A 27,604-nucleotide genomic window follows, 5' to 3' on the forward strand; every position below is an offset into this window, starting at 1 on the left:
TTCGCCCAGACGGTTAGGGGGTGGTACAGACTCTTGAACCATCTTCGAGGTACTCTCCCCACAGACGGCGCCAAATGTTTTGGGTGTTTTTGTCCCTCGGGAGAGTTACAACACGAAGACTGATCCGGAGTGAGCTGTACCTGCAAAACAAACGGAGACACCGGTTGGGTGGTGCTCCGCCTCCAACGCACAAGTTAGAAACTTGAAGGGAGAAAAAGGTGCGGAAATTTAGGTGGGGTTCTGCTCAGATTCCAAGCTCAGGATGTCTCTATCAAAGAGTAAAATGTGTAATAAATGGTAAAACGCGCCCTCAAGAAGAGGGACATCTCCCTATTTATAGGGTCTTTGGGATTTGTGCCCCTGATTAGGTCACTGAACCCTAATCATTGGTGGGCTGTGCCGTTTTCCGGCTTTCTCGGGATTTGGGCCTGAAGGCCGCCTTTTCCCTTGATTTCTGGAGTGACACGTGTCAAGCGGGGATTGGTCCACTTTGGGCCATCCCGAGGCTGACACGTGTCATCCTCTGATTGGACCACGTGGTGGGGTAAAATTACCCTAAACACTCCTGTTCCTTTGCCTCGAATTAGTCCTGCAACTTTATAGTAAACAACTACACAACTTATCGAGGCATTAGTTCATTTATTTGACTTAGTGTTATCATCAAAACATCAAGGACAACACTAATATTATATGCTACGTTCACCGGGCCATATTCATCTCTTTCAAGTTTATTCTCTATTGTTATTTAGCTACTTCCATAAACTAAATAAGAGGAGAGCTTGGTTAAATTGACACACGTAGATAAAAATGTTTTAGTTGTCTCCCATATTTTATTGTGGTCTCTCCTATACTCGATAACCTAAATTTTTTTTTTGAAGTAACCCAATAACCTAAATTTAGTTCCTATATATGCTTATTGGTTAAAGTGTTAAACTAGCGTATGTGAATAGGATAATTGTCGCATTTATTTTGAAACAGGTGGCACGTACCTGATTGTGAACATGCTAACGACCTCACGACCAAGGTCCATCTGGGCAATAACATACAAACTCGTCTAAAGAAGGCGATGAACCACATCTTCCACTAGACTCTTGGCATTTAGAACAAGCAGTGAAGTTGGCCATGTACTCCATCTTAATTGGCGTGGTTAAAATACTTCGTATAGTGACATTATTTGTGCTACTAAGCTCGTCTAACCCTCTCTCGCTTACCGCAACATAAATCTTGTTGCTTCACGAGCACGAGCACGACACGACAACGATTTAGTGATTTACCCGTGTCTGATGGCACCGAAGGCACCGAAGGGCCTGCAAAGTAGTAAACACTACGAATGGCACCGTCTTCATCGTTGGAGTAATTAAAAGAGTGGTAAGGATGGTACCTAGAGACGCAACTAGCTTAACCATAGTACAAGTATATTATCTTACTCCGTATAATTTTTGGCTAGCTATAAATTGGGAAGCAATGATAACTCTTTTGTGTCAAACAAATAACAATATTCAATTAAATTATCTAGGGAAACCAACATTGTGTGTGAAGACGTAACAATATTAAGTACACTAAACATAATATATCAGTTATGAGCAAAATTCATAGTGGGGTATTTTTTTTTTATTTATTTTTTTTTATCATCGCTACCACAATTGAGCCCGAAGTTTGGGATACCACAAATTTGAGGCCGATTCCCTCCCCAAAACGGGTATGGGACGTTTTTAATTTGGCCGCAAGAGAATGGAGCCGAGAATACTTTATATATAGTTTGTATCTTCACCATTTGACAGGCCAGCAAATAAGAAATTGACGAGGATTATTATGATGAAAGAAAAATGGGTGCTAATTTAATACTGTTGTAAAATAAGATGTATTTTCAAGGCTATCTAGAAGTAATAGTCAATAAGATTGAAAAGTTGATCTTATAATCAAACTTGTAAAAAATAATATAAACTTTGAACAATCCGTCTAAAATAAGTCAATTTTTTAATTATTTTTGAATAATACAAACTTTGAGGGGTATATGCTTTAAACAAATTAAAACTGGTTAGTTACCTTATGAACCTGTTATATGAAACTCGTAACATTGTATAATTTTTTAAAACTATTAAACAACTTCATAAAATAAATAAATAAAAAATTAACCAGCCAAATAATTAAGTTGTAGGTAAAATACTTATTTAAAGCGGATAACCCTCAAAGTTTGTATTATTCAAAAATAATTAAAAAATTGACTTATTTTTTAGCGGACCGCTCAATTTGTGTTATTATTGACAATTTTTCCTATATATTATTGTTGCGGATTTTTTTATTGAGCAGATGCATTTCTAATACTCTCTATCGTTTTATTTTAGAGTAATTAAAAGGTTGTTTTATTTTTAAAAGACCGGTAAACGAGTTATTTTTAACAATTATTTCTTAAAAACTAGTATATAATCAAATAAAAATAACTTGCCCATAGTTTAAGTGTTTAACCTTCAATCTTTTTTTTTTTTTTTTTTTTTTTTTTTTTTTTTTTTTTTTTTTTAATAAACCTTCAATACTAAAAAAAATAAATCTTTATTTATACTTTGAGCTAGCTTGTTGTAGGTTTAACACATTCCAAGATTTCTCTCAAGAGCAAACGAATGAAGCAGTAGACTGTCGTTATAAATGGTATGACGACTAAAGCAATCACCATCGAGGAATTAGCAAATATGAAGCTACTTATTGAGAAACTCCTCAAGAACACAAGGAGAAAGAAGCACATTCGGTATTCCAAATAAGCACATTCGGTATTCGTGTCTAATAATTGTCCCAAATTCTTCAAGTTACTTTTATTAAGACACCAAGTCAGATTTGTGCACATCAATTTACACATTTATTGACAAAGATAGAGACAGAAATAACACATAGTGACATAGTGTTGCATAGAGTTGTCAATTCGGGTAAACGGGTCGGATTTGAGTCGGGTAAGTGTGAGTCGGGTCATCTAGGGTTGGGTCAATACGGGTTAATGTCAGAATATATGCGGGTTGGGTTTGGGTTGGGTCATGCTTGAGTCGGGTCGGGTGAAAAATGGGTCGGGTTACATTCGGGTCGGGTGAAAAATAGGTCGGGTTAAATTCGGGCCTTTACGGGTTTGAACGAGTTAGGGTCGTTCTCGGGTACAAGTCGGGTTCGGTTCAAGTCAATAATTTGCGGGTTATAATCAAGTCGGGTCATTCTCGGGTTCGAGTCGACGGTTCAAGCCAATAATTTGCGGGTTCAAGCCAATAATTTGAGGGTTATAATCTCTTTTTGGATTATTTTTTAGTAAAACAATTTTAAGAAAGTGTGTTTAATTTTTAGTAATTTTAGTGTTTCTTGATTTCTATAACCATTTTTTTCAATTTTAGTTATTTCATGTGGCACAATGCCCATCTTGAATTTTAATTTCATAGAAAACCGTATGTCACATTTCTCAATTGTTTTGTCCTTGAAATTCGTCCCTAAAAACATGTTGTGAAACTAACCTCTTAAAATTCAAAGTGAAATATCGAAGGAATAGAGTTAGGATTCAATTTCCGTTCCAATACCAACATGAGATAACGACCTATACATATTGATTCAATAACAAGTCGGGTTGATTCGGGTCGGGTTTGTATGTAACAGGTCGGGTTGAAATTGGAGTCGGGTTTGTAGCAGGTCGGGTTGAATTTGGGTTTTAACGGGTTAAAACGTGTTTGGGTCAATTTCGGTTCAGGTCGGGTTCGGTTCAGGTCAATAATTTACGGGTTACATTCGGGTCGGGTCGTCTCTAGGTCGATTAATGTTCGGGTACGGGTCTCAAATATTCGGGTCAACTCGGGTCTAGGGTTATTTTCAGGTCGGGTAGTTTTTTGGTTAGCAAAAAATAGTTAAGAAATTGAAAATTCATGAAAATTAGAACATATCAGAAAATATGAGAAATTACCTAATTTTCCCTTGGTCACTCAAAATTTTCATGAATAAGTTTTTTTTATGACAACTAAAGAACTACTTAGGGCCTTTTTACATTTACTTAATTTCAGTTAAGTTCAGTTTAGTTCAATTCCAATCAGTTCAGTTCAATTCAGCTCCTAATTTCCCTCTCTCATAAAATATTCATTTCAGTTCAGTTCATTTCAGTTCCAATCAGTTCAGCTCCAATCAGTTCAGTTTAGCTTCAATCAGGTCAGTTCAGTTCAGCTCAGTTCAATAAATGTGAACAGGCCTTTAGTTAGTATAATATTTCATGAAAAAAAAATATCCTACAAATATAACTCTCAACTCTCAAGTTAACCAAATAAGTAAATCACATTAGATAGTCAAACATAAATAGTGAAAATTTTACAGTAGTCATTTGAAATATGACTACCATAATGTTTTCATGATTATAAAGTTTATAATTGATATATTTTTTTCCGGATAATTAATTATTTTACTTAATATTAGGTATAAAATAGTATTATCAACATTTTTTTTATTTATCAAAATTTTAGTAACATTTATGTAATTTTTATTCTTATTTTATAGTTTCTCGAAAAAAATTATTATATATTGGATAAAAATTTTCAATAAATATGTATGCATAGTAGATATAATAATTAATAAGACTAATTGTGACCATTTTATAAGGTGAAAAAAATAAACCAATCATATTGTATACTATTAAAATAATATGGTAGTCATTTTTCAAACGACTACTGTAAAATCATCCCATAAATAGAGTATATAAATAATATTAAAGTCAAACCAGATTAAATGAAGAAGAACGGAGAATGGATAAGGGCTTTTTTACATTCACTGAAGCGAACTGATTGGAGTTGAACTGAACTGAATTGAGCTGAAATGAATATTTTATGAGAGAGGAAAATTAAGAGTTGAACTGAACTGAACTGATTGGAGCTGAACTGAACTGAACTGAAATGATTAGAGCTGAGCTGAACTGAACTGAAATAATTAGAGCTGAGCTGAAATGAACTGAAATTAAATAAATGTGAACAACCCCTAAGACACATTTTAGAGACTTATATATTTTTGTAGGATTTTTTTAGTACTTTATAAGTTTATAAACACTAAAAATAAGGGCTGTATGATATAGATGGGCCAAGCTGGTTGCACCACATAGTAGAAGCAAAAGCCCATAATGCCAATCACGTGTATGCCCACAAGAGTAGTGTCAAAACGTCACTCGATCTAAGCTGAATAAAAAAAAGATCCGAAAAATACTTAATTTAAATTTCAACTCATATAGACACAATAATTTGTCAAGCAATAAGTCTTGTGTAAGATGGGCTTACACTAGTTTTATTGTAATGCTCCCTCTGTTTTATAATATTAGTTCCGTATGGAATTAATCACATAAAATAAAAAAAGAAATATATTTGGAATCTAACATTAAAGTACAGCATAATTCATAATTAATTTACTTTATTTAACTTTTTTGATTTTTTATTAGGAAAGCACAAGTCATAATTGCATAATTTAAGGTAAAAATTTCCTTACTTGGAGTCATGTCATCAATCCAAAATCAATTAATTCCAAACAAATCAAGTTATAAATGAAATATATTCAATATGGGTGGATCTTTTTAAAACACCCAAAATAGTATATGAGACTAATATATGAAACGGAGGGAGTACGATTTAAGGATAACTTTGAAATTTTTTATGTTAACTTTAATCTCGTTAAGGGAAACTTTAAATTTGTTTAAGTTTGATTGTATGTTAATGTGTAATTTCTAATAAATAAATGCTTTGAAAACTAATACGGAATATAATTAATCTAATATATTATAAATATTTTTTAAGGGTAAAGTTTTTTTTTTTTTTTTTTTTTGACGAGAAAGTTTTGTTATAAAAATAGTAACTTTTGTAGTATAAAAAGGTATTTTTATGATAACTTTAACCCGTTTTATCATAACTTACACTTTATTTGTTTCATAGTATTATTAATGAAAATCCGTTTTAATCAAGAATTTGTGTATGACGTACTCAAATTTAAAAATAGAAGGGAAAAAAAAAATGTAAGTGCATAAAATTTCCTTTGTTTTGTTGAGGATTTTGTTTTTAATAGTGTTGGTTGAAGATTTACAAAAAAAAAAAAAAAAAAACATCGTGTTTAATTTCCAATTATTTTATGATAGAATAATAAAGTCTACTTCATCGCCGAAATTTCCTTGAGTTTCTCTCTCCTATTATTTTAATTTTGTTTGTATGGGCATTGGGCTACCTTACCAAAGGAAGGGATCGCGTAGTAAAGGATGTGTGAATGCCGATTTTCAAGCTTTGTTTGCTGCCTCTGATTTCTTTCAGATTTCAGTCTTTTTCTTAAACCCCTGGTATTTTCTCTCTCCTCATTTTTCTGCTCTTTTATTTTTCATGTTTGGGTATTTTTTTTACATTAAATTGAGGATGTATAATTATCAACTCACTCATATTTTATTGGGTTTTTATTTTTTTGTTGTTTAATTCAACAATGGAGGCCTGAAATTGGCATTTGACTATAGTCAAAACAAGAACAAGGGAAAAATTTGGCGATTTTTTCTAATGTTGAAGAAAAAATTATGAATTAGATTTTGGTATTTTCATCTGGGGTTTATTTTTTGATTGATTATTGTGATGAAATGCCATTAATTGAATTGAATTTAAGTCTGTTTCTGGAAATTTAGGATCCTTAGCATTATTTTGAAGTGTTGAAAAGCTTGGGAGTTGATTGGTGGTTGTTCAATTGATGTAGGGTGACAATAAGATATCCTGGAAAGAGTTGTAGATTAGTAATTGCACATTTTATTTGTTTGGGAAATGTGTGTTTTTAGTCCCTTGTAAAGTTGATGGTGGAAGTTGGCATTGTTCTTAAGTTTTTTGACCCAGTTTAATTGCCTTTTTTGTAGAGTTAGAATAGTATTGTGTGGTCGAAACTACGGAAATGATAATGAGTTTGTATGTGAGTATAGTGTGTAGAATATGTTATGTTTGCCACTGCTAATGGATTTCGAGTACTGGGTGGCTATGGTTCTACTATGTGGTGTGGCTGTTAGTGTTGACGAAAGTTATGTAGGAAAGAGCTTTCTGGTAGTGTGGATACATTGTGTTTGCCTGTTGGGGACTCTAGCTAATGAGCATATTACCATTTCCTTGAGTTCTGAATATTCTATGAGTTGAGCGGAATTAGTTATATAGGGAATGTAGCTTTGAATCTGGTAGTGAGGATGAATTGCGTTGGGTACTCTAGCTGATTAGCACATTACCATTCCCTTGATTTTTGAACATTCTACTGTTTGATCTTTAAGAGTTCAAGACACAATTCAAGGTTACATGTACTGTAGAGGGAATGAAGAATTGGTTATACTGGGAATGGATGAGTTGATGGTGATGTTAGGATATCTATTTCACGGAGAAATTATGGAGTGGGGTCGTGAGGATCATTGGGCCAATCAATGGAAGTATGGTAATCTAATATTCTAATGGGTGAAAAAAATTGGAGAGAGTGTACTCTTCATTTCAAAGGAGATCTTGTTTTCTCATTTCAGCATCACTTACTTCTGAAATTGTGATGTGCTGATGTTTCCCCTCCCTCTTCCATTTACTTGGTCTGACTAGATCCAAATGAAAGAATTGCAATTCATGAAATTTGTTTTGCGTAACATGAAAGAATTGCAGTTCATGAATATGGATTTGCCTAACATAATTGAATTAGGGACTATATGGATTTCATAGAATCAAGCTGTCATTCTTTATCTCTCTTTGGTAGGGGGGGGGGGGTGATGGATAGCAGTCCATGTTTGTTTACTCATTTGCTTTACTTGACCACTTTGTATGCTGTTTGCATGTCAGATTTGCATGGCACATTCAGATGTTTCGAGAATCTTGTCAGCTGTCATATGGTGCATGGCTTATGTTCTTGTTGCAATTATCAGCTCTTTGCGTTCAATTAGTTTAGTCTGCTTCTGCATTTCAAGTTGGTGAAGAAGTTTTGACACAATTCAGATTTGCTTTTTGCCTGGAGTTAACTGGTTAGTGAGCATGTCCAATGCTTGATCCATAATTGTACTCTCCATAATAATACATAAGGTTTGATTTTTCATTTGATAAATGGACAGCATTACTCATAATTCATACTTCAGACTTACATTTTAAACCATACAATCTAAAGAACAAAATTTACTCATGTACATTGCTGAGGAAAACTTGTACAGTTGTGCTGCTTCAGAATTTGAAAATTGAATGTACTGTCAAATTAACTAGCATAGAATTATAAATGCGTGTGCTTACCTTGGATGAAATCCTAAAATGCTGCCGCCACCACCCTCAAATTCTGCATTATTGCTGAAAGGGTTTGCATAGAGCTAAGCTTATGTTGTTTCTTTAGAGGATCTGCTAACTTCTAGGGTTAATTGGTTGAGCCAAAGCTTATGCCTTATGCTTTGTGTAGTAATGTAGTGGTAGCGTATGCAGTGCATGGCTTCAAAGCCTAGATGCCACATTTCTTAGTTCTGAACTCTGTAGTCATGTGTTGAAGACCCGACTCTCTAGTCATTTCGTAGTCCGACTTAAATAGCTGAATTAGAATGGCATGCTTAAGACACATAACCTTTACTCCCTGAGGCACCTAAGCTAGGATAACTCACAGCCCTCATTAGCTCTAAGGAATGTGAACGACTGCTCCTCTTACAAGCAAGGGCTCTGGCCAAAATCTATACATCTAGGATTCAAAATTTCAAATGATTATTTATCTCTCTCTTGTGGCTATCAAAGCCAAAAGTATGATGGTCTATGGTCATCCATTAGTCCTTAACCTAGGGGGTTAACATCTATTCTCATCTCATCTTCATCTCAAAAGCAGATAATCGAGGGGACAATCCCTCACCTCAGTTCATCTCACCTTTTTTCCCTAGCATAATTTCACTCAAGTGATGACTTCTCTATGTAAAGAATGCAGGATCATCATGTTCATGATTATTCCATTAAAATGTGCCTTCTCTTTTATCAGTATGTTCTATTAAAGTATATGGAACATGAAATATGAAAAGATTTGTCACACACATCTTATCTTACAGATCTGTAATGCTTTCTGTGCATGCAGGAATACTTGTGATTTAGATTTTTGATAAGTTACTGTAAACTCTAGCTAACAGGATCGCCAATACTTTAAAAAACAATCAGATGCATTTCTGCTGGTCTTGGTTGCCGTATGTATGCCTTGGAATGTTAGGTGTCAATAATGGCACCACTTTCATATTGTCTTCAGTTCTACTGAAGTAGTTGATGTGTTGAATTAGGAAATGGAAAGTTAAAGTGTGTATACATATAAGAGATGATTATAATACAAGTTCATATTATCTGTTAATTATGCATTTGGAGCTGTTGGACTGTTGGAGTATAGGAAATTTTGAAACCTATCTCCTGGTTCCTCTTTGCCCCTAGTTTCACTTTTGCATATCTTTTTAGTGGAAGTTGCATAGTTAACTATAAAAGCTATCATTGCAATGCATCTGATTATTGCATTTATATGTTGTCATTAAGGTTGGGTTTTCATATTTGTTTTGCAGCTATTACATGAGAAGGTTCAGAAATAAGGCGAGATGATTGAGAGAGATATTTGATGCGAAGTATGAAAGTACATACGTAATTATCGAAAACCCATACAGATGCTTCATTATAATATAGGAAGTTAGAAACTCTACTAAGTACTAACACAACAAAATATAATAGAGAAAAAATGGATTATACACAGCAAATTATAGTTTGGCATTTTACTCCGAATAAAATTCATGAATCATGATATAATAGTGCTCCGGTACATGCTGTATGATTTATGATTTTCATTTATAGGTATTTAAGCTGTATTCTTCCCAGTTAGTTCTTGATATGAATGACTTGTCTTCATTTCACATTAAGTTGCTTAGCAGTAGTCTTATTACCCTTCACAGTCCACATCAACCACAGTCCACACATCAATAACCATTACAAGATTGACCGTGAATTGAGAAAAGGTCCGTTGTATGCCTTAGAGTTAGAGACACCACTGCCAATACCTTGGCTGGTAATGTTGATTGAGCTATGCAGTGTGCTGCTCCTCAATTTTTATACACTATATTCTTCATTGATTATAAAATTTTAGGTACACAATAGCTTTCTTTAAGCTTGAACTGTTATTATCCTGTATGAAGTACGGAGTATATCGTTTTCTTCATCCATGAGCCATCAATCTGTGTTTGCTGTAAATAGATCTGATTATCTGAAGGGTTTTCCTTGAAGTGAAATTCTGCCGTTTAGATATGACTGCTAATACAGTAGACTGAAATCACTGAATCCTTGTTTACAAAAATTGAAAATAAATGTTGAATTAAGAGGATATAAAAATGATAGTTGTTCATAACAAGTCTTTTTCTTTGTATTTATAAAACTATGGTCGTTGAATTTGTTTATTAACCAATTTGGTACCTTTTAATACAATGAAATAATTATTCAAAACCAAGATGATTACTTGTCCAAATCATACTCCAATATTAAATTGCTCGATCTTTACTAAAAAAGTAAAAAAGATCAAGTTGAATTATACAACTAGCTTGATATGATATGCTGCTGTGGAATTGATGTTAACATTCCAATAGTTTTTATTCAAGATTTTTCTTTCTTTCTTTTTTTTTTTTTTTTTTTTATTATTATTATTATTATTATTATTATTATTATTATTATTTAAGGAAAAAGTATTATTCAAGTTTCATACAAAGTATGATTTAATTAGGAACGAATGCAAAAAATAACATTTAATTTCAAATTAAAATAAGAAAATTAACAAACAAAAAATAAATTAAAGACTGATTCCATTTAATCCACCTGCTAATTTGTAATTTTGTATCTTATAATTTGGAAGGCATCAAAAACTTGCTATTGTATATAAATCATAACTAAACTGAAAATCAATCATATAATTTCATCTGGAAAAATGGGTGAAGAAGTAAAGATGAAAGAAACCTTCTTCATAACTCATGGAAACCCATTGTTAATAACAGATGAACTACACCCATTACACCCATTTTTCAAAAATTGGAAAGAAAAAGTGTATTCCAAAAAACCCAAGGCTATTCTTGTCATTTCAGCTCACTGGTTAACTGATCATCCTGTTGTTAATTCTGTAATTCTCAATGATACTATCTATGATTATGGAGGCATTACTTACCCTGCTCCTTTATATCAGGTCATTCTCAATTCTCTATTTTTGCCTTATTTTTCATTTTTGTGTTTTATTTTTCTCTATTTTCGATAATAGAGTTAAACTATTGAATACTAGATGAAGTCGTTATGAATAAGACATATGGTCAAACCTCGTCTATGTTACTACTTAGCTCTTCCTAGAGGGCTATACAACTAAAGAAATTCATCTCTCTTTTAGCTAATGTTGGACTAAATTCATCTCAAAGGTAAAATTGTTGAATATTATGTGAATCTAACATGAAAAAAACTTGTCATGTTATAAGCTTATATAGGCAACTTTAAATATTTGTAACAAGATAACAATGCTCTTCATTGTTCTTTATAAACAAAGTTATATATTGTAAGGAAAATAACACAATTCTTCATTCAATTATCAGCTGAAGTATCCGGCTCCTGGAGCTCCAAAATTGGCAGCAAAGGTGCAGGAACTTCTAGCTAAATCAGGGTTCAAATCTGTGCACATTGACAAACAACGTGGACTTGATCATGTAACATGGGCACCTCTCATGCTGATGTACCCTGAGGCTGACATCCCTGTATGTGAGCTCTCAGTACAACCGAGTTTGGATGCAACACACCACTTCAACTTGGGACGCGCACTGGCTCCTCTCAAGGATGATGGTGTACTCATCATTGGTTCTGGGAGCGCGACACACCCTGCATATGATACACCTCATTATGATGAAGTTGCTCCTTGGGCTGCAGAGTTTAACTCATGGCTTGAAACAACTCTAATAAATGGAAAGTATGATGAAGTGAATGAATGTGAAACCAAAGCACCAAATTGGAAATTAGCACATCCAATGCCGGAGCATTTTTATCCATTACATGTTGCAATTGGAGCTGCTGGTGAAGATTGTAAGGCAGAGCTTATTCATAGCAGTTGGTTTTCTGATAATTCCTTGAAACATGGCTCCTACAAGTTCACTTCCATTTAACTTTCTTGTATAAATATTTAGTAATTGTAATTTTTATTTTAATTTTGTTGGCTATTTTCTTCAATGTTGAAAAATAATAAAATTAGTGCATGACTTTGCTCCAAAGTAGATTGGTGCACATTGTTGGACATACAAGAAAATTATGTGTATTTCTTGATGCATGAAGATAATCCTAAGTAATTTATATCAATAACGAGTTAGTTGGAATTGAATCAATTTGTTGTTTTGAGTGATCCATCACGAACTCTCACATTATTCAACATAGTTTAGTTCAAGATTAATACAACTACTCTCTTGTTCAATGGTGGACGTAAAAAGGGGGTTTTGGTGATAAATTTTACTTTTCCAAAATACCCCTCTCATTTAAAAAAAGGAAAAATTGCCCGGATTAATCCGACCTTTTGCCCGTCCGCTGAAAATAATCCCACCTATCGATTATTTTTTAATAATCCCACCTTTACCCCCCGATCTTTTCTATTGGTCCCTACAGGTTACCTTACCTATTGTAGCCGGTTTTGGGATGACGTGGCTACCAACGGTTACAATCCTTTTAAAAATTGCCAGGTCAACAATTTTGCTTTCTCCTTCTTCGTTCTCTGTTCTAAAAAAACACCTCCCCCTCTGATTTTCTTCTCTTAATTAAATTTCTTCTTTGTTAAATCTATCTAAAATGGCTAGTAGGAGGCATAATGGGTCAAGTAGTTCTACTTCGTCAAGGAATTACAGCTTGGTTGCGTCAAAAATGAAGTGCAGGTGTGGTTTGGAAGCAATTACACGCACGGTTAAGAATGGTGAGAACGTGGGGTTGAAGTTCCATGGATGCCCTAGATGGCCTGTAAGTTCCAGGTGTATTGCGACATTATGTGTGTGATTAATTAAGGTTAATTGCTCCAATTAAATTGGGGATTTGAATGTAGGGTTTTCATTCTAATTGAATTGGGGTTTTTTTAATTTTTTTTTGCAGGATGGTGACTGTGGCTTCTTTGAGTGGGCTCATGTTAACCCCAAAGTTGTTGATGACCTACGATTTCAAGTGTTTGAAAGAGATACTCAAGTTGCTGAAAAGGAAATGGAGATTGATTTCCTTAAAGAAGAATTGAAGAAGGTTGAGAAGAAAATGGGAAGTAAAGAGGATGAATTAGATGACACCAAAATGGAGCTTTGCCACACTCGAATTGAATTGATGAAGGCTACAAGGAATGAAAAGAATTTTTCCATTTCTCTGTTGGTTTCTTAGATTGTCTTTGCTTTCATGATAGTGATTTTGAAGGCATGACTGTGATGTATTGCAAATGATTGTAGGTAGTTAAAAGTGAAGTCAGTTTAGTTTGGTTAAGTAATGTGTTGTGGTCATTTGTGACATGTATTGAGCAAAGACCAAGTTGTTATGTAATGAGCAATGCATTGATGAGTTAATGAAAGTTATTTTGACAATTGTTTGCACAATACTTGAAATTCAGACATGTAGCATAATCACATAGCTGCATAAGTTCAACAAAAGATGGTGACATTGTCTGGCCTAACATTCATACACAAAATACATCATGAATTGGGTGTAATTGCTGTAGGAATTAGCACACCCAACATGATCAAAAGACTGTATCCAAATGTATAATATAAACATAGTTAAGTCTAATGAGTGACATGAAACTATTGAGTTGGTCCTTGTTGCAAAGTGGAGGTTTGGCTTGTTTGACTGCACTGAAACTAGTCCATGGCTGACCTTGTCCTTCTTTGATTAGTGTGGGCTGATCCATCAGGTGCAATGTACATACCTACACCTTGTGGAATTTGAACAAAACACAAAAAATTCAAGGAAATAAGTACACACCATAAACAAGTTTAGGATCTAATTGAGGGATGTATGAGAACAAAAACCCACCTGGTTCCTTCCCCTGCCCCTTGAGCCACCCCTTGCCCTTCCTCTGGTCCCATTTGCAGCACCCCTGTTCCCACTTGCACCACCACTGCTGGAGCCTGCGGTACTTGAAACACCTCTTCCAGCAGAGCCTCTCCCAGCAGCAACACCACTCCCAGCATCCACTCCTCTACCAGCAGCAGTAGCCCCTCTCCCACCAGTAACAACACCTCTCCCAGCACCATCTCCGCTACCCCTTCCACCCCTAGAGCCCCTTCTCATATTTATCATTCTTCCCCCTCTACCTAGTATGGTGGGTTGAGCTGTTTGATTGTAGTGACTTGTATTAGGTCCTTGGGGTGCAGATGGCACAACCTGACTAGCTTGTGTAGATGGCACAGCCTGACTAGCTATTGAGGGCTGAGTTGGTGGTGGAGCATCCTTTCTAGGCCTTCCTTTAGCCCTTTTTGGAGCAGGTTCAGTTGGCTGCACATTGTCCTTGTTGGGGCACTTTCTTTTATTATGTCCCTTAAGCTGGCAGAGTGAGCAAGTCATCTCAATCCCTGCTCTGGTCATTGTACCAGATTTCTTAGGGTTCTCATGGGGGTCTTTGATTCTATTTTTTCTTGGCCTTCCTCGGCCAATTTTGATTGGTGGTGGAGCAATTGATTTGGACACTTTAGGCCAGTGTCTTTCACCTTGAATTGGGCGAATTGAGCCTGCCATACACAAGTAACATGTGACACATACACATACACTAACAAAGTAATACACAAATGTTGAAATGGTTCAGTTATTGTACCTGCATAAACTGACATGTAAGTGTCTTTGAAATATGATGAGTGCACATACAACTCAGGCTCCTTTCCCACAAAATAGATGCAGGCAACAGCATGACAGCATGGGATGCCAGTCATGTCCCATTTTCTACAAGTACAGCTCCTTTCTTCCAACCTCACCACCAATTGATCCAATATGTAGCTAACATTGAAATTATTTTCAGAAGAAGGCTACACTTCACATTCAGCAGCCTTTGTCTTCTCAAAATCCAACTTGGCTTGAATCCTTGGACAGAGCACACCAGTAGCTTTCATCATGGCCTGCCTTTTCACTACCAGCCTTTGCATCAGTGAAGTTCTGATTTCTTCTAACATGTATAGCAAATGTTTGGTCCTTGCTTGAATGATGAAACCATTAAATGTCTCTGCAATGTTGGAAGTTATTGCATCTGTTTTGATAGCAGGATTGAGGAAAGCTCTGCAAAACAACTGAGGCCTATGCAGCTTGAAGTCATTGGCAGCATCAACATTGAGAGAACTAAGCTTAGCCATGTTCTCTTCATAATCAGCTTCATTGTAGCTCTTTGCAATAGCCCAGAACAACAATTTAATCTCATCTCCTCTATATTTCTTGTGCCAGTGAGCAAATATATGTCTGGCACAGTGTCTATGTTCTGCCCTAGGTAGGACAATTGAGACACTACTCACAATACTCTACATTTGCACAAAAAAAAGCCAAAAAAAAATATAAAAACCAAGTCAAAGTTTGCACACAACATAAACTAGCCTATGTAAACTATTTAACAATAAATGAGTACAAAGTTAAGTCCATACCACATGCTCATCTGAAATGATTGAGATGCCTTCCCCTTCTCCCAGACTTAGGCACATTGCTACCTTCCTAAAGAACCACTCCCAAGAGGATTTATTCTCTCCTTCAACCACTGCCCAGCAGACAGGAAACATTTGGTCATTGCTGTCCCTTCCAACAGCAGCCAACAGCTGACCCCCTAAGAAAGTCTTTAAGAAGCATGCATCTACTGCCAACACTTTCCTGCATCCTTGTATCCACCCATTTTTAAGCCCCTCAAAGCAAATGAACAACCTTTGAAATACAGGTTGGTCTCCTTGTTTTGATGGTTCAGTTACAAGCTCAATCTCTGTCCCTGGGCTGCAGTTCTCAATCTCTTTCAAGTACCTTCCAAGCTTGTTGTAGTGGTCATGCATTGACCCATGTAACAACCTATGAGCATTGTACTTCACCTTGTAGGCAAAGTCTCTGGTCACCAACATCTTGTAAGCTTTCCTTATACACTCTTGTATCTCCTTTGCAGGCCAATGTGGCCTAGATTTGAAGACATCCAGGAACTGCTTTGCAACCCAACTAGATTTGAGCTGCCTGTTTCTCTTCATGTTTCTCTGACAGGTGTGTTCCCCTTTCACTGTCTTCACCACAAATGTTGCTCTTCTTGTATCCCAGGATGCATACACATAAAAAGGACAGCTCTCTATGCACCTTACACCCAATCTCTGAGATCTTTGCTTGTTGCTCACAACAAAAAACATATCTCTGCCCTGAAGTATTCCATATTTAGCAACTGCATCCTTGAAGTCCTCTCTGTTGGCAAACTTCTGCCCAACCTTCCAAACAAATGTGCTAAATTCTGTATGCTTAGACACTAAAAGCCCTAACCTTCTTCTCCTCCCTGGAATCAACTCTTCTTCATCACCACTGTTGGGAGGGGTATGAATTTCTTCATCACTTTCTTCATAATCACTCTGAGCCCCAGTTGCTGCACTTTCCCCAGCTTCTTCCTTGTTCTCAGCAACTTCTTGTATGCTCAAACCCCTAGCAGCCTCCAATTGTATCTTCCTTGCAATGTCAACTAGCTGGGCAGTTGTATCCCTAACCCTCTGCCTAGCTATATTGTACTCCTCATCTCCACTATCAGACTGATATTGTAGATCTTCATCCAAGATCTCTTCATGTTCCCTCTCATACTCCTCCTCTAACTCCTCTAAACCTTCAACCTCTAATTCTAAATCATCACCATCAACATCTGCTCCCTGCTCCCCATCTGACTCCACATCCTCATCACTATGATCTGAGTAAACCTCTCCAAAGAAAGGCTTTGAGCTCACTCCCTTGCCCTTGTCAACCAGTGGGTTGTATGGAGGGTCTTCATGGTCACTCTCAGTGCTATAATCTGGAATCAGGTCATTAATTGGGATGGGGCTATCTGGCCTAGAATCTTCCCACTCATATGACTGTACTGGTCAGTTTGGGTGTTTGAGGGTGCTATGAGAGAAGAGAGAGTGGGGAGAGTTGTTGCAGTTGGTGAACTAGGGTTTATAACATATTTAACTCTAAAAGAGCTTTGGTTGGATAAGGTGTTGGTGGGTGGAGTGGGAACAGATTCAGTGGGAGCATCTTTGTTTAACTCAACAGTGGGGGAATCTTTTTTAAACTCATCTGTTTTTGGCTTTAGTGAGCTGTCAGGGGCTTTTTGGGTAGGTTCATTAATTGTCAAAGGCTGACTTTTCTTTCTTGGACTACATCTAATTTGTGGTCCCCTATTTATTGGTAGTTTTTTTTGCATGACTGTTTTGGGTTGATTCTTTTTGGCAGAAGCCTGTAACTGTGGGGGGAAGGGTATTGGGTCATTGTCATCATGCATAACATATACCTCCACCCCCCTGTACTTCTCTGCAACTTGAATCATATCCCTCATACTTTCATCATCTGTCACCTTCCTCAAACCATCCACCATACTCAACCCAGGAACCAAGTATAAAAACCCCTTTATCCTCCCATCATATTTAGCACACTTCATAACCAACTCAACCAAATAAAAGGAGCAAAGTTCATCTGGGTCTATGCTAAATGTTCTCCCCTCCCCATTCCTATAGCGCAACTGCCCATTGTTACCAGTCTCAAACACACCTCCATGCCACATTTTCAAGGTAATCTTACCCATACCTAAATTAACATGCACTAAATTACAATCAACATACAACAACCACCAAAAGCACGCAATAAAAACCCAGACTTTAAGAATCATACACCACTAACATTAACAAACACATAATGCGCAAATTTTTAGCCAACAAAACAACAATTCACAACCATATTGAACAAATACATTGCAATTACAAGCATAAATTCATCAACTTCCAGTTCAATTGATTAGGTTTCCAAATTTAGACGCAATGAATCGCAAATTACAGGAAAAAGTTAGGGTTTAGTACCTTACCTAAAATGGCGAAATTTAGGGTTTAACTGTCGCAATTCCGCCAAAAATGGAAGTTTCAGACTTTACTGCAAGGTACGATAGTTGTTGAAGCTTCAATTATGGCTTTTGATCTACTTCAAACCCAATTTTAATTGCTCTGTGTAAGAAGTTATGAAGAGGGAGGGAGAAAGTTCAGAAATAACAGAGGGTGGGTGGGAGAGAGATGACCTGTCATGTTTAAGAGAGGGAAAATTAAATACCCAAGTCCACGTCACAACTGTTTACCCTGTTAGTCGGTTTCATGTAAACTGGGAGCAATAGAAAAGATCGGGGGGTAAAGGTGGGATTATTAAAAAATAATCGATAGGTGGGATTATTTTCAGCGGACGGGCAAAAGGTCGGATTAATCCGGGTAATTTTTCCTTAAAAAAATTACCATCTTTAAAAAAAAAATGTAACTACTATCTTTAAAAACTACCATCTTTTGTTTCAAAAAAAAAAAAAAAAAAAAAAAAACTACCATCTTTAGTTTTAAAAAAAAAAACTTCCATCTTTTCTTTTTTCTTTTTTTTTTAAAAAAAATTATTTTTCAAGAAAAATCAAATTCTATTGTTTAGCCTACATGACATCATCAACAGAATTTTTTTTTAATTATATTTTATCAACAATTCTTAAACCTACTAATATTTTTTTTTTTTTTTAAATATTGTGGAAAAAAAAAATCGAGCTTGGTAGATTACTTATATTGCACACGCACGCATTGTGTGCGTCTCTTAGCTTGTATAACTTAAAACGAGGTAGTTACGAACTAGCTAATTGCTGTAGCCTCATATCTCGTATAGACTATGGAGTATAAATGTATAATGCATCCAATAATTGTTGATTTATATTTGGTTTTAAAGTTTTCTGATTACCTAAAACCAACAATTATTTGGTCAACTTTAAGTAGGAAAGTGTTACAATATTATTGTTTAGTTGTCATAGTACACACCCCAATATTCTACAGCTCATATCTAGAATACTGACTCCATGTAATTATAGAACTATAAAATTGATGTTAACATTCCAACAATAATTACCACTTAAACCAAATTTAAAAAGACTTGAAAAAAATTAATTTGAACTAATACACAAAACAAATTAATGAGTTAGTACAATTTTTGCTTCATAAATCAAAGGAATTGAAGAATTTTTTTTAGTGAATTCAATTAATTTCAAGTGGAAAAATGGGTGAAGAAGAAAAGATGAAAGAAACGTTCTTCATAACACATGGTTGCCCAAAGTTGACAATAGAAGAGGTACATCCACTACATTCATTCTTTAAAAGTTGGAAAGAAAATGTCTATTCTAAGAAACCAAAGGCTATTTTGGTCATTTCATCTCACTGGATTACTGATCAACCTGCTGTTAATTCTGTTCATCTCAATGATACAATCTATGATTATGAAGGTGTTACTTACCCTGCTTCCTTGTACCAGGTCCGTTTTCTCACTCTCTTCTCAATACTAGTATATCGGTTCAGTTAATCTGCGTGTATATATATATATATGTTTTTTTTTTATTGGTAAGTAGATGTCACCTAACTTAGTTGGTAAAATCTTATTTAGATCAACATCAAAGAAAGTCTCCCAAAAGTAGACCGTGTCTATATAATCTTATATCACTACCCGTGTTAGCTCGTTTTAAACCAAGCAAGTTTATGTTCCTAATCACTACCCATGTTGACTTAATGTACATAATTAAATAGGAAGCATAACATATAGTTGTTGCTAAATTGATTAAAAACCAGGTAAAGTACCCTGCTCCTGGAGCACCAAATTTGGCAAAAAAGGTAGAGAAACTTCTCAATGAATCCGGGTTCGAATCCGTGTACATTGACAAAAAACGCGTTCTTAGTCATGCAACATGGGTACCTCTCATGCTGATGTATCCTGAAGCTGACATCTCTGTATGTGAGCTTTCAGTTCAACCACACTTGGATGGAATGCACCACTACAACTTAGGACTAGCATTAGCTCCTTTGAAAGACGACGGTGTACTCATCATTGGTTCCGGTAGTGGTGCAACACATCCTTCATGGGATACCACTCATGATGGTGATGGTGTTGCTCCTTGGGCTGCAGAGTTTGATTCTTGGCTTGATTCTGCTCTAACTAATGGAAGGTAACTTAATAGATACTTCAAAGTTATAAGTTTAATATCAACATGTACAAAATTAAGTACTTTTAGCTAACCTAGTGTACTAATTATGATATGTTATGTATGTTGCTTAATAAGCTTATACAATTACATATTTGATAATACATACCATGTTATGGAACTGATTTAGTTATCTGATTATGCTAAATAATTAGTCTTCTAATATTTTTTAGCTATGGTTTGGACAATTATGATTTTAAGGTATGAAGAAGTGAATGAATGTGAGACGAAAGCACCAAATTGGAAACTAGCACATCCAATGCCGGATCACTTTTATCCATTACACGTCGCGATTGGTGCAGCTGGAGAAGATTGTAAGGCAGAGCTTGTACATAGCAGTTGGTACTCTGGTGTCTTGACTAATGGTATTTTGTCTAGTGGTACCTTAAAACATGGCTCCTACAAGTTCACTTCCAGCTAAATTTATGACATGTAGTTGTAATATCTTTGTTGTTGTTTTCTTCAATATATGTAATGAATATTCAATCACAAAAGCATTGAAATATATAGATTGCTTGTCATTGCATATGTTGGATATACAATATATTGAAGTGTCAGCAATACATCTCACTTGTTCGAGACAAAATTGAACTTAATCTTAATTGTTAGGTACTTTGGTTTAAGGTGTTTGATAATCAATCATTAAGTATCCATTAGTTTTGATGGAAAACATCTTTATTTTTTAGAAATTCACTTTCTAAAAAAATCAAATTTCAATGGTAACGTACATTTCGAAAGGAGAGGTTGGGCTACAAATGCTAACAATGACATTGACCCGACGCAACTTTGTAAAATTGGGCCCTAAATCATTATTAAAGATATTAACAAAATTATTTTACTAAATTAGCAATTTTATGATAAATATGAAGATAGATGATTAATTAACAAGTTTTCTCTTTAATTTGTATTAGTAAATATCAAATTTGGGGCCTCTTTTTGGTCATGTGCGATCAACCACCATATACATGCTCAGAAGCACATTTGTTTGAAATATAACAATAGATCGTGAGTTATATGAGAAGTGTTACTCCATATTATTGAACGTATGAATGATTTGAGGTAAAAACTAATGAGTAGTCCAGGCGTTCGTTGCCCCGGGTTGATCCTGTTGTAGACATGCAATCAATAAATTTTTTAAAAAGACTTTTCAAAACTGAAATTGTCTCATACCAAAATTGTGTTTTTTTGAGTTATTTTTTTTTAAAATTGAACCTTGTGGCTTGCATTTATATAATTTACTTTTGGTTTTTTCACCATCCCCTTGAGTTTTTTGTTTATTCAACATATATCAATAAATTCACCATGGTTTCGGGGGTTGAAAAACAGAGAGAAGTGAATTCGAGGATGGGGGAGGGATGTGGTTTCGATGAATAATTAACCAAATTTCACCTATCTTATTGTCATTAGGAGTGATGATGAATTATTGTAGTAATAACTCAGGGGTATATAATGATTTTGAAATTTTTGGTGAAAAAAAAAAAGAAAAAAAAAAACAGGGATATATATGGTTAACAAACCGAATTTTTTTTAGATGTTCATAACAAAAGCATCAAAAGCAATATTGTACTTAAAAAAAATACAAAGCAGAGCAGAGATCATATCACTCGCTCGACCAACGACGGCCATCAACTTGAGGTACATTTTCTCTCTCTCTATAGTTTCTAGGGTTTTTTTTATTATGCTTTAATCAGAAATTACTGATATACTGTTTATTTTACGTTCAATTGTTTCAACAATGTTGAATTTACGCCATTTAATTCATCAACAATGTTGTTAAACCCTAGTTTTTCAAGTTTCATCAGAAATTTTGACGACGATGCTTGTTTTTGTTTTCAATTCAACTTTAATCTTTAGTGTCTTTGATCATTCTTAGTTGCTGCAACTCATACAAACAATATGATTCCTCTGTTTGTTTAACTCGATTCTTGGTTGCTGTAATTGACATTGATCCCACTGTTTGAGCAGGATGTTAAGTCAGAAAATTGCTGCATTTGCTTATATGTGGAGTTCTTCTTTGATATTTGTGGGGTTTCTTGCTCAATTTACATCTTACTCAGAAGATGGGATGGTTTGGATTATGTTTGGTTTTGCCCTGATGACAATGGTGAATTTTTGGTATGTGTATATGCTCACTGTCAAAACACCGTTTTACAAGGAATTACATGTTTTCGAGGTGGCTGTTAATGTGGCTCGCCTTTTTGGCACGATTCTTGCCTTTGTGGGTGACTTCTCAATCAATGTCACCAAGGTAATTTTGTTTCGAATTGTGCCATTGGATTGCTTAGGGTTCGTTTGACATCGTTGTGATTTTCTGTTTTCTGGTTTTTTTGGTTTTCAAACTCACATGATATATGTCATGTAATAAAACAAAAATTAGACAAACCCATTAAAATTATGATAATATTGAAAACTGACAACTGAAAAGTGAAAACACCTTTTTCTTGTTTCCTGTTTTTGGCAAAAAAAAAAAACAAAAAAGTGAAAACAAAAAACAGTGCCAAACAAGCCCTTAGTTGCTGGTTTACAATATGTAAGAAACAAGATACAACAATGTTTGTTATTAATGAAGTCTGTCTAAACTGTATGCAGGGTCCTGTCGTATTTGTTTGGGTTGGTGTTGTTGGGAGCGTGGTGATGTACCTCGGAGGTTTGGGGCTTCTGGCAAAAGAAACTGTGATCGAGCTGTTGGAAGGAGAGACCACACTCCCGGTGAAGCAAGGCGAGTGATGTTTTTGGTGGTTTTCCCTAGGGTTAGTTTTAACATTCTGATATCATCTTCTTGTTTTTTGGGTTATCATGGCTTGTATAAAGAAACTGTAAAGAGGTATAGCAAGTTACTTGTAGGTATTATGCATTTATGCATATCACAATAGTATGGCAGATTGGCTGGTTTCAGATGTTGAGGGGTTGATGAATTTCTGCTGATAAATACTAAAATTACTACTAAGACAAGCATCGAAGTGCTAAAATTACACATCACTCTCACAGTGAAAATTTTCTCGCCTAATTGCAATATACGGAAACTTTCTTATTCATGGTAATTTTAAGAAAATCATCTTGTCATACTACAGAGTAATGGCCACCAAATTGATCTCATGATAATGGATTTATAAACTTATATTTTTGGTAATGTTATTTTTTATCAAAATGGAATGCTATACTAATTGGCCATACGTTTGGAGTAAACTATGTTTGGACTAATCTAATATTTTGTATACACGGTTCATGCATCTTTTGTTCAAGATCAACTTAAAGCTTGCACATTTGGATTTGTGCTTAAGCTCGGTCAATTTGAAGATATATGCAGTTGCAGAGTTTAGGTAAGATTGAATAGCGTCTTATTAGTACCCATGTCTGCTGCATTGTATGACAAAGCTTAGAGTTGTGTAAATTGTAAACCACATGGAGAGTTTGACAGGGCATGCAATATTTAAGGTTAAATTAGGGAGTACAATAAATAAAGTTAAAAAAATTAAGGGTATAATGATATTTTACATATTATTTTTCATACTATTCAAAAATAGAAACCGAAACAATATTTTGAATCTCTAAAATAGGAAAACAGGAACTGTATTATGAGACAGAGGAAGTACATCCTTTGTTTATTTACATGTTACCATCTTATACCTTGAGTCCTTGACCATTTTTTAGTGCAGTTTACAAGTTTAGAAACTTTAAGGGCTAGTACCAATCTACTGAGAACAACTGAATTGAATTGATTGGGGCTGAATTGAACTGAACTGAACTAAGTAGAGCTGAAATAAATTAAGCTAGAAACTACGGAGTAGAAAATAGATAAAGAGGCGCTAAACATTTAACGCACCTAGTCAATACTACTAGTCATTCAGCCAATGAGCACTGCCTAGAGGTGTCCACCGTGCGAGTCGTGCGAGCTGGGTTAGGGTTAGGTGGGTCGCGGGTTGGGGTTTCATGACACACGGCACGACACACGTAGGGTAGGGTGGGCCGGGTCGTGGGTTGGGTCGGAGAAGTTGGACACACCAGGGTTAGGTTCGTGGGTTAGACGAGTCGTGGGTGGGTCGAGCTGGGTTTGTGGGTTAGACGGATCGTGGGTGGGTCGAGCTGGGTTTGTGGGTTAGACGGGTCATGGGTGGGTCGAGCTAGGTTCGTGGGTTAGACGGGTCAAGGTGGGTTAGTGAGTTAGGGTGGGTCGAAGGGTGGGTTAGTGGGTTAGGGTCGGGTGGGTTTGTGGGTTAGGTGGGTTAGGGTCGGGTGGGTTAGTGGGTTAGGGTCGGGTGGGTTTGTGGGTTAGGTGGGTTAGGGTCGGGTGGGTTTGTGGGTTAGGGTCGGGTGGGTTCGTGGGTTAGGGTCGGGTGGGTTGTGTGGTGTTTTAATTTTTACAAAATTAACAATTTGATGGCTTGCTCTTAATTAAGATGCCTACGTATCCTTATATTATAAAATAAGGAATCAAAGCCAGCGTAGTTCTTATATTGTACTTCTTTTGAAATTTGGGGGGGGGGGGGGGCTTGGACCTATCTTTAGAAAACTAAAATTTAATTTTGCAATTAAATTGTAATTTTCGAAAAATAAGTTGCCTACGTATCCCGAAAGAATCAAAGCCCACGTAGTTCTTAGCGTACCTGATTTAGACTTTTCTAGCCACCCATGTTTGTTGCATCATCATCCCCGGAAGCTGCATCATCCGTTGACGACTCCAATATCATCACAGGATCATCTTCATCGTCTTCGTCTTCCTTTAAACCTTGAGTTCTTCTTTCAGCTTGATCCCAATCTTTCTTACAAACACAAATTTGAATGCTTTCCGGAGTTAAGCGAGATCTTTTTTCATCTAACACTCTTCTACCTGCACTAAAAGCAGACTCGGAAGCAACAGATGAAGCGGGAACTGCAAGTATATCTTTTGCAATTCTCGCCAATATAGGAAAACTTTTTTTTATGTTCTTGCCACCATTTTATAATTTGAAAGTTGTTGTTGGTCTCATGTTGATATGACAAATAATCATTAATAGCAAGTGTTGAAGAAGATGATGATGAGAATGATGTAGATGCTTTGTGTTTTTTTTTCATAACTTTATCAAGAAAACCAAATCTAGAATCGGAAGTGCTAGTAGTAGTTGGTGTTGCCAAATCAAAACCATAAATAGATGCATAATGATCATAAAGGTCTCCCAAAACAGATTTGCATTTGTTAATATATTCACTAACATCATAATCGATACTTAAACTTGTATAATAAAATTCTAAAAGATTTTCCAAACCTTCAGCTTTGACACCGGGGTCAAGAATAGCAGCAATTCCATAAATGATTGGAAATTCACTAAAATAAGTATGCCACTTACGTTTCATGCTATCAAGAACGGGACGAAGTCCATCAATCTTCATATGCTCTTCGATGGTGTGAACAACTTTAACACACTCAATTATGACTAAATGAACGTTAGGCTCATAAATATAAGAGAAAATATGAGTTGCACTATCAAAAGCATTTAAAACATCACGAACAAAAGAAGCATTAGTCCAATGACTTTCGGTTATTAACTCAGTAGGATCAACACGAGTCTCATTGTAAAGTTGGGTCAAAATATCACGATACTTTATAGCATCACTCAACAACTTGAAAGTAGAATTCCAACGGGTAGGGGTATCAATAGACCATTGTCTTTTCTTAAGACCTCTCTCTTTACACATAGCTATGTACTTTCTTCTAACTGACTGAGTAATCCTAATCCATTTTATAACTGTTCTAATTGGGTTTAGCAATGGTTGCAACTCAGCGAGACCCTCTTGAACAGACAAATTCAAAATATGAGCACAACATCTAACATGCAAGAGACTACCACCCAACAACAAATTCAACTCGGAGTCATTTTTCAAATAGTCAATACACTTTGTGTTTGCAGTTGCATTATCAAGAGACAAAGAAAAAACTTTATTATTCAAGTGAAATTCTTTTAAACAATCCAAAATACGAACTTTGATGTTAAAACCGGTATGCCTTTCTTCCATAGCTTGAAAACATAGTATACGTTTTTGAATAAACCAATCATCATCCACCCAATGAGCAGTAATGCAAAGAAAAGGTTCGCCAAAACTAGAAGTCCATGTATCACTTGTAAAACTAACACGACCATCAAAAGTACGAAATAATTCAATCAAACCACTCCTATACTTATAATAAGAAGTTTGTGTATAACGTCTTAGGGTATTTCGGGGGACACGAGTAAATGCAGGTTGTAATGCAACTTTATTAAAATGCTCAACGTTTGCATTTTCACCGTAACTAAAAGGGTATTCATTAGCAATAACTAAAGTACTCATTTCATCAATCATTCTATCTTTATTATAAATGAAAGGTGTACCTCCGTCGGGTTGGTTCATGTATCCACCCAATTGTGTTTGGACGCCACCCCCCGAAGGACGGGGGCCATTTTCGAACAAGTCGTGTTTATTTTGCAAATGCCGACTCAAGGTTCCGGTTCCATCTCCCGTTTTCCAATTATATGACTTGACATTTGCACCTAGCGCCTTGCAAACTAGGCATGTACACTTGAACCTCTTTGGTTGACCAGGTTGCCATCCCGGGGGTGTGACCTCAACTCGTTCAAAATGTTTCCACACCCAAGAAAAATGTGCTCGACCTCTACTTTCACCGCCACCACCTTTCATAAATCAAATTATTAAAATTAATTTTTAAATGCTATTCATGAAAATAAGCTTTTAAATTTTAAATATTTTAATTATACTTATTTAAACGCATTTTTCATGGTAATTAACTAATTGTAAATCATAGAAAATTGGAAACTAAACTAACTTTATAATCATTAATAATAGTTTTTTTAAATATTCATAACAATAAAAATTTAATTAGAAATTACCTTGAGATGAAGGTTGAGATGTTGGTTGCGATGGAGGTGGCATAGTTGAACTTGATGATTGGTGGGACTCGTGGGAGAAATGTTGTGGTGGAGACGTTTGAATATTTTGCCTATCTCCTAAACCATAATCTCCATATTCATTGACAAATTGGTTTAAATTTTCCGTATTAATTTCATACGAAAAATTTGCACCACCACTCCTTTGGCTACCACTTCGACCACCACTTTGACTCCTTCCCATTCCTCCTCTTGAGCTCATTTTTTTTTTTGTATGATTACTAATTATAATATGGAGAAGAACTTTTTTTTTTTAGAATCTTAAGAATACTAATAATAATATTAAGGAGATTTTTTTTAACAAAAATATAACTCTATATAACACTTGAGAATTTGAGAACAATAAGAATTTTTAAGTAAGAGAGAAAGAAAGCTTGAATTTGTGTGGAAATTTGAGTGAAATGGAATTGGTATTTATAGGAAAAATAGAATGGATGATCATACACTTAAAAAACTAGCCGTTAGATACAAAAAACTAGCCGTTAGAT

General features: G+C 35.5%; 3 protein-coding genes across 4 annotated transcripts; all 3 read left to right on the forward strand.

Moving 5' to 3' along the window:
• Positions 1-6,072: 6,072 nt before the first annotated feature.
• Positions 6,073-12,327, forward strand: LOC110701363 (4,5-DOPA dioxygenase extradiol 1-like). Of its 2 annotated transcripts, XR_002507341.1 has the most exons (4): positions 6,073-6,313; positions 7,809-7,987; positions 9,524-9,599; positions 11,570-11,658. XR_002507341.1 is itself a non-coding variant. In XM_021879017.1 (2 exons), the coding sequence occupies exons 1-2, from the start codon at positions 10,924-10,926 to the stop codon at positions 12,128-12,130; spliced, it is 813 nt and encodes a 270-aa protein (XP_021734709.1). In that variant the 5' UTR covers positions 10,700-10,923; the 3' UTR covers positions 12,131-12,327. The 2 variants fall into 2 exon arrangements, 1 of the variants encoding a protein (XP_021734709.1); XM_021879017.1 differs by lacking the exons at positions 6,073-6,313; positions 7,809-7,987; positions 9,524-9,599 and adding an exon at positions 10,700-11,175 and having other exon boundaries at positions 11,570-12,327.
• Positions 12,328-19,100: 6,773 nt separating this feature from the next.
• On the forward strand, positions 19,101-20,706 carry LOC110701364 (4,5-DOPA dioxygenase extradiol-like). The gene is made up of 3 exons (XM_021879018.1): positions 19,101-19,478; positions 19,790-20,163; positions 20,401-20,706. Exons 1-3 carry the CDS (start codon positions 19,227-19,229, stop codon positions 20,618-20,620), a joined length of 846 nt encoding a protein of 281 aa, XP_021734710.1. The 5' UTR covers positions 19,101-19,226; the 3' UTR covers positions 20,621-20,706.
• A 604-nt stretch (positions 20,707-21,310) lies between these two features.
• Positions 21,311-23,184, forward strand: LOC110701531. Its single transcript, XM_021879165.1, has 3 exons — positions 21,311-21,834; positions 22,165-22,447; positions 22,789-23,184. The coding sequence occupies exons 1-3, from the start codon at positions 21,731-21,733 to the stop codon at positions 22,924-22,926; spliced, it is 525 nt and encodes a 174-aa protein (XP_021734857.1). The 5' UTR covers positions 21,311-21,730; the 3' UTR covers positions 22,927-23,184.
• The last annotated feature ends 4,420 nt before the right edge of the window (positions 23,185-27,604 follow it).

Source organism: Chenopodium quinoa, unplaced genomic scaffold (assembly GCF_001683475.1).
Source record: "Chenopodium quinoa cultivar QQ74 unplaced genomic scaffold, ASM168347v1, whole genome shotgun sequence".
Classification (NCBI taxonomy): Eukaryota; Viridiplantae; Streptophyta; class Magnoliopsida; order Caryophyllales; family Amaranthaceae; genus Chenopodium; species Chenopodium quinoa.